This window comes from Cynara cardunculus (genome assembly GCF_001531365.2).
Source record: "Cynara cardunculus var. scolymus isolate 2C chromosome LG 3, CcrdV1, whole genome shotgun sequence".
Lineage (NCBI taxonomy): Eukaryota > Viridiplantae > Streptophyta > Magnoliopsida > Asterales > Asteraceae > Cynara > Cynara cardunculus.
This window is the reverse complement of record NC_037530.1, coordinates 5,118,727-5,127,218: the sequence shown is the minus strand read 5'-3', so window position 1 is coordinate 5,127,218 and position 8,492 is coordinate 5,118,727. Positions and strand designations below refer to the sequence as shown.

Sequence of the window (8,492 nt, the reverse complement as noted above, 5' to 3'; positions counted from 1 at the left end):
AGATTCATATTTGGATTCTATAATCCGTATCGTTTAACGTTTATTATCTAGTTTATCACCATCGAGGTGAGTCTTCTGTTAACCATTTTCGAACTAAAATGCATATATTATGAAATGGTTACTACTTCGACGTTATACCAGATTTGTTATGTTTGAATTATTACCATTATTGTTTTTAAGTGCATGTTGTTGGAAGTTAACACGTGGTGATTATTGATTCTTGGGATAAAGGGATTTACACAAAGTTGAGTGTGTTAGGTCCATGATGGTCCGCACATGGGCTTATATATAGTGCCCACGAATTTGTTCCATATGGTGGGCCACAACTGATATTGACTGCAATCTTATTGAGGCGTGTGATTTCTTAGTGGCGACTACTGTGGATAGTTTCTTAGGAGATATATTGAGCCTGGGTGCCAACTCATAACTAAAGCGTTTTAATGTTTTCCAACTAACTGGATTGTGCCTAAGTGCCAACTACATGTTTACTGATTTAAGAAATTTTAAATGAACTGGGTTTTGTACAACTATTGCATTTTAAGGGATTTCCTAATTAGACCATATGTTCTAACCCTCATCTTGTTTAAAAAATATGCATTTTAGGACAACAATGTTTACAAAGGTAAAGAAAAAGTATGAGAGACTTTTAATTGCAGTTTCATGTGTGAAGCTTGTCGAAGAATTTTATGAAGTCTGCTTTTGATTTTATTTTTTGTTACGATGATATACCTTTTGGTATGAACATATTGTTAGTAAAAAAAATTGTGACAAAATTTAGGTATTCGTATAGTTTTGTATGATGAAACTTAATTTTTAGCCCCAATGTGGTGTGTTATATATAAGTTCCATGTTATGTGATATGTGATTTTGCGGCTTGTTACAGTTAGTATCAGAACCTGACTTTAAAAAGTTCAGATATTCAGTTTGATGCATAGACTTAAACTGGATATAACAGCCCAAGATCACGTTAGCATATAAATATATATTTTCATATATCAAGAAATATAATTTATACAACTGGTCCCGCTAATTACAAAAGCTACATCACAAAGTAGCTGCCAAATTTTTCCACAAAATCGTTATACAAATTTGTATATATATAATAAGTATTCCAAATACAAAAAGTAACATGTTATCTTCCACATCTCATGTAAGCATATAAAACTCCTCACTGTTATCCTTTCCCCTTATCCTCTAGTTGTGCCCAGCACATTAAAAAAAATGAGGGTTAAACCTTGAGGTCGAGTGAGAAATCCCTTTGTTGGCTATTACAGGGTGAATAATTACCAAATCACATTTATAAACTCATATTTGTATTAATAACAAATATACAATATCTTGATAAAACAAACCTCTTTTGTCGCATAAACAATGATGAGAAGTATACCAATTATCGCATCAAAGAGCCCAATAACTCATTTAACACATTATAATATAACTCATCACATCATATAGTTTAAAATATAATTTTCTCACATCACATGGGTGAGACAACCTTATTCCCTCGCAACACATTGGTGCAAGGACCCCATCTCATCACACTACATAGGTGCGATAAACCAACTTATCGCATCAATAGAATGCGATAAATCAACTTGTCGCATTACATTGGTGTGACAAACATAACTCCTCGCATCACAAGGATGTGATAACAACCATTCATTGCATCAGCAGGATGTGATGACTTTAAGTCATTGCATAGGATGCAATAAATCAACTTGTCGCATCACACTGGTGCAACAAACATAACTCCTCGCATCAAAAGGATGTGATAACAACTATTCATTGCATCACATATAAACTAATTAAATGATTCACATATAAGCTATGGATTCACATATGCACTTGTTTGCCGCCTATTCGTAAAGTTACGAAACTACCCTTCTTTTTTTTGCTTGACCAGTCAAAGCAACAATCTTAACCAGTCAAAGAGTCAAAGTTGCAAGTCCTGACTAATCTTGACAAGTTGACCTTATGAAGGGATAATATCACTTTTTTATTTCTCAAATACTTATCATTTCTCAAATGAACATCTCCTTATATATATGATTGGATTCTGGTAAGAATAGAAGTTACGCTGAAAAGAGTAAGAAGAGATCTTCATCTTTGGGTTAATCCTAATTGTATGTCAACAATAATGAGGTGTTGAAAGATGCACCAGATCAATTCCCTTATAAAGCACAATTCATGGGTGAGAATAAGATTAAAAGTGATCGAGTGTTTAGATCTCTTCTCACTATATATATATATATTAAAAGTTACGTTTCTCAATATAACTTTCTTTCTCACACGATCTTTCGCTTATACTACATATATACATACATACCTACATACATAGATACATACATACATATGTGTTTATGTGTTCGTGCTTGTAATATATATAATCATGAAAGGGAATATAATATATAATAAAATTAAACTTAAAGTATACTAATTAATATATATTAAAGTATAATAATTAATTATTTTAGTAAACTTTAAATAATAAAAAATTGATAATTTTTTATTTTTTAGATTTCATTACAGATTTGGTCGATGTGGTTTATATGTTTTTTATGAAATTGAACCTTTTAGAGAAGACAAAAAAAAAACAGAACAAAAATGCTCTCAAGGTTAACCGTGGAATTGGACGGTCGTAAGAATGAGACTGACTCATTACAAAACAACATATCACGAGTCCTTTTTGTAATAAATGAAGTTTTGAGACGAAATTTTGTAAAAACCATCAAACCACAAGGACCAAATTCGTAATGAAGTCTTTGATTTTTATTTAATAGGAAAAATAGATCAAAAAATAATAAATAAAAAAACTAGGCTTTATAAGAAATGTATGAAGTTTGGGCACATTTGTGAAAGAGCAACTCATGTTAATCCCACAATGTTGGTTATATAACGCCAAACTTATTATTAGTTTTCCTTTGTCCCATGTCACCTACTAAAGGGATACACCTCGTGGACCCTTATATAAATTGTATTATAAGGGTGGTTAGCTTTCAATGGACTTGTTAGGCTGGTACTTAAACTAAGGGGCCGTTTATCAAACGTTTGTTTGGGTAAGTGATTATCAAGTCATATTATCTTACCTGATGAATATGGTAAGGATCAAGAACTTACCTGGTAATAGCGAGACAAGGACCAAGATTTTACCCGGTAAGAGCAGGACAAGGATCAAGAGTCTTACCCGGTAAGTGAGGACGACGACTCTTTGCTCTTACCCTGGTAAATTGTTGCATACGATGCCGTTTTGTTGGACTAAAAACTTACCCGATAAGTAAATGATAGTGTTAAATTTTACCAGTAAGCACTTACCCCTAAGTAAATATTCAGTTTTATCTTTGGATTTTCAAATGTTTCCGAACATCCCTTAAATTCAAGTAGATGTATCTTTTGGATCTTTAAAAGTTCTTTACTGAAATTTATCGACCAAGTGGATGCACGTGATCCTACTTAGCTTTACTTAGGTCTGCCCTTGGTCATGTCCTTTTATTTTTTTCCCTTCATTTTGTGGGTAAGTGTTATATTAATATTGGTTTTTTACTAGATCGATATCTTTCCAGTAATGTTATTGAACTTATTTTATCCAGTGATCTATAATTGTAGTTACTTATGTCTTCTAGTGGAGATCGTATTTTAATCGTCTTTTGTTTTGTTTTTTTAAGTATAGCATATGTGCATTTGTATGGGGATGACACTTCTAGCACGATTGGGATGAAGCCCTACAATACACTAATGGGGAAATTGGACGCTCGTGTTCGTAGATTAGGTCCAAATTCCCTTCCCCGTACCCCGTAGTCTATTTATATTTTCATGTTCTGTAATGCGTCTATAGGAAACTGCATTTTATAAGGAAGCTAGCATAAATCTTAGTTTTTTTTTTTAACTTTTTTTACAGATTTTAGTGACGGTTAGCTAAGACTTGAAAAAGCAACTCCCTCAATAATCCCTAGCTAATATGTGTCTAACTCTGACCCTAACTATTCCATAGTTAATCCGTTAGTGATGCATCCCCTAGTTACTCTGTAACTAATTATCACACTAGCTAATGTATTCACTTGTAGCTAACTCGTAGCTTATTCATCGTTTATTTGGTAAACTTTTACTTAGAAAAAGGGAAATTATAAAATGTATAAACCACCTTTTACTACCATATATGATGCACGCTAGTCCGTTGCTAATATTAATGTTCCGTCGCTAATTTCGTAGCAAAATATATTTTTGACCACGCGATTACCTACGACTTGTTTGCGATATATTTGCTAGGGATTTGTTTATTGTCTATAAAACATTGTTTATTGTCTTTTTATCATACATATAATAATTATAAATTACACAAATCAATGGAATATTTAATAACTATGTTTATAAAATTAAGAGTGAATTATTATACTAAACACGCTATCTATATCGAAGGTCCTTAACTTGTCATTTTTGCAACAATGGTGGTCCATTAAGTTAACATTATACACTTTGCATATGCTATTAAATGACAAGATCTATACCAATCGGCAAAAGGATTTGTATTTCATTGTACAACTTTTTGAACCTTGTAAAGTAACTAACTGTTTTTGTGAACTCTTCTTATCCACATTAAGATAGTGTTGGCACTCTAATAAGGTTTTAAAAGTACTTCCAATTGTATTATTTCGATGTTTGTACATATTTGACTTTCTAATTCATCGTTGATACTTTGAAGGTTGGAAAATCTCTGACGAGTTTGAATTTTGAAGATTAGAAGCGGAGATGGAGGAAGCGGGTGGGGGTTCATATCTGTCCACCAGAAAAGATGGAGGTGCAATGGCCGGAGGTATAAAGGTTCACGAAGAATTATTGGAAAGTGATGGATGAAAGAGAAGAGAAAAATGAGTTTTTTTTTTTCTAATACCACGTCACTTTTAATAATATATAAAAATAAAAATAATAGCGGATGTCGGTGATAGTGACCCAAGCTTGTCTTTTTTACAAAATTAAGGGGAATATTGTAACAATTGAAGATTAGGGATCAATTTCGTTAAAAATGACATAATTGAAACCAAATCTGAAATTTGATCTATAAAAAAACAAATTAAGAATGATGGATCTGTATTCGCTATTAGTTAAATAAAGATTTTTACTAAAGACTATTTTCCACACCCAAATTGGCCTCTTAACGATTTTTTTTTCGGATTTATCCAAATGTCACTACTTTCGCAATATCCAGGTCTGGAATCTTACGCATCTGAAATTGCGACGACCAGGTCCGCAATAACGATGGTCAGGTCCACAATTGTGACGGTTATTTGATTCAATATTCGTTTTTGTCACGGGGGAGAATGTCTAATTGGCATAAAACCCTCAATTTTGAATCCTTCCCATGTAAGAAAAAATACAAGAGAGAGTAAGTCAAGAGTCAACATATGTGCATGGAAGATAAATAAACAAATATTTTTCAGAAAAAAAAAAAAAACTGTGTTTTATGTGTATATATATATATGCACGTATATTCAAGTTTTCCCAGAATCAATATCCAAACATTCTTCTGCAATCATGTCTGATCATCAATCACCTGCCGGTGACAACCCACCCATCTTGGTGCTCAATCCCGACGGTTCATGCACTCGTTTCATATCCTTCCCATGCTCCCCTCCCACACCGGATCAAGATTCCGACACCCCCGTGCTCAGTAAAGATGTAGCCATCGACGACTCTAACAAAACCGGGGTTCGAATTCATCTCCCCAAAGAAACCCTAATTACTCCCGTCGCAAAACTCCCTCTTATCGTTTACTACCACGGCGGTGGCTTTATTCTCATGAGTGCATCATCAACACACACACACAATTTCTGCAACCAACTGGCATCGCACCTCCACGCCGTGGTGGTGTCAGTGGACTACCGCCTGGCACCTGAACATCGCCTCCCGGCAGCCTACGAAGATGGGATGGAGGCTTTGCATTGGATCAAATCATCCAAAGATCCATGGTTAACCGGCTTCGTTGACTTCTCCAACTGTTACCTAATGGGCACTAGTGCTGGTGCAAACTTAGCCTACCATGTAGCAGTTCGTGCATCCCTACAGCTTCACGATCTTGAACCGTTGAAAATCAAAGGGGTGATCTTGCACCATCTGTTCATCGGAGGAGTGGAGCGGACAGGGGCGGAGATCCGTTTGGCTGACACCGGGGGGATGCTGACTTTATCAAGATGCGATGCAATGTGGGATTTAAGTCTGCCTGTTGGTTCAAGTCGGGAGCATGAGTATTGCAACCCAATGGCGGGTGGTGGCCTAGATGATGTGATGGGTGGGATGAAGAAGGTGGGTTGGCGGGTGATGGTGACGGGTTGTTATGGGGATTTGTTGATCGATCGTCAAATGGGGTTTGCAAAGATGTTGGAGTTGAAGGGTGTGGAGAATGAGTGTTTCTTTGGAGAAGGTTATCATGGGATAGAATTGGATGACGAGTTGAAAGCCAAGGAGTTGTTCGACGTCATTTCAAAGTTCATGCTTTAGTTGATGTTTGCAAAGATGAATTAATTATGTATCGTTGATGGTTGATGCTATGATCATTAAGTGATATCTTCCGTGAAATTAATAAAGGAATTGAATTAATAATACAAAAAGTTTCTTGTAATTCATTTATAAGTATTTTGATTTACAAATGAATGGTTGTCAATAAGATTTATATCATGTTGAAATGGTATGGTTTATAAAACATAAGAAAATGTATGGCTCTTATTGAAGAGTTTGCTCCATTCACGGAAACAAATTGTATAAATTTGTAAACGACTTTTCACCTATTATTTCATATATTGAAATAATGCATATGAAAAATACATTGTCTATGTTGTTTTATATACGAAACATTACTAAAATGGGGTTTTTCCAACGGCCAAATATGTCGGAAATCCACTGAAAACCCAAATTTTCGGCGAATTTTCCACGGATTGACCGGCCGAAAAAACTCCACTGCTAAATACAATTTCAGGCGGATTTTCTGGAGGATTTGTATTTTCCGACTGATATGGCCGCCATAAGTCCGTCGGATTTTTTTTTTGATATTTTCTGATTTTCTCGAGCTATTTAGCGGGTTTAAGAAATGTAATTGTGGTTTTTGACAGAAATTCCACCGATATTTTTTTTGTTTTATTTAAAAGAAGAACTATTTTTATTTTTTAAAATAAAAATACAAATTTTAAATGGAATTTCCATCGCTAAAAAGTCTATTTCTTATTTAAAATAATATTTATTAAAAACAAATTAAAATAATTACCGGTGACTATTCTGTCGAAAATCTGTTAGAAAAGTCCGCCAGAAAATTTGTTTTCAATAAAAAAAATTTTAAAAATAAAATTTACAGACAAATTTTCCTTCAGAAATCTGTCAGAAGTTTAGTTGTTCCAAAAAAAATCCAAAAAACCTGTTAATTTAAAATCCTAGAATATGAAAATCCAGTAAATTAAAAAGAAAAATCTAAAACTTGTTAATAAAGTTTCGTTCTAAAACTATAAAAAAACATATTAATGTAGTTTCGTTTTACAATTTGAGTGCATTAATGAGAAGGTGTTTAACAAGAAAATAAACTAGGCTTAACATCCTATCAATAAGTGCATTACATACATACACACACAGGCATAGAGACTGGATCATACGATATGTTGGTCAATTTTTAAGAAAACGAGAAGTTTCAATATCACAAGTGATACAACACATCTAAAAGAGACACAGATACTTGGTGAACTTAGTTGCAGGATAACACTACCAAAAAAACCCACTTTTTCCGGCGGCCAAATCCGCCGGAAAAAGTGATTTCCGGCGGATTTGGCCGCTGTAAAAAGTAGCGCCGGTGATTGTTTTTCCGGCGGATTTTCCCCGTTTTCGGCGCATCATGGCCGCCGGAAATTTTTCGCCCGTTTATTTATAAAATTTTGGTTAACTTAACAAATCTCTAAGTATTTTTTTTTTAATTTCCAGTGGAAATTTCCGCCGGAAATATTTCTCGCCGGAAAAAATAATATTTTCTAAAAGAATTAATTTTTTTTTAAAATACCGGCGGATAAGTCCGCCGGAAATCCGCCGGAAAAATATATAAATAATAATATTTTTTTTAAAAATAATATTTATAAAAGAATTAATTTTTTTTTAAAAATACCGGCGGATATATCCGCCGGAAATCCGCCGGAAAAATATATAAATAGAAATATTTTTTTTTAAATAATATTTCTAAAAGAATTTAATTTTTTTTTTAAATACCGGCGGATTGATCCGCCGGAAATCCGCCGGAAAAATATATAAATATTAATATTTTAAATTTATTTTAAAATTAATATTTAAAACCTGTATTTAATACCTGTATTTAAAACTTTCAAATATGTACAATATTAAAAATGAAAATAAAAAGGTGAAATAGAACAAAATATCATACATTAAAGTGAAACTACAATTATTCCAACCAAACAAAAACTAAATTGTTATAAACAAACCTAAATTGTTTCAAAGCAAAAGACAATATTCAA

The 8,492-nt window shown here is 33.4% G+C and overlaps 1 protein-coding gene across 1 annotated transcript; it reads left to right on the top strand.

The window, feature by feature from the left end:
• The first annotated feature begins 5,526 nt into the window (after positions 1-5,526).
• Positions 5,527-6,568, top strand: LOC112508664 (carboxylesterase 1-like). The gene has a single exon (XM_025113350.1). It carries the CDS (start codon positions 5,527-5,529, stop codon positions 6,487-6,489), a length of 963 nt encoding a protein of 320 aa, XP_024969118.1. The 3' UTR covers positions 6,490-6,568.
• The last annotated feature ends 1,924 nt before the right edge of the window (positions 6,569-8,492 follow it).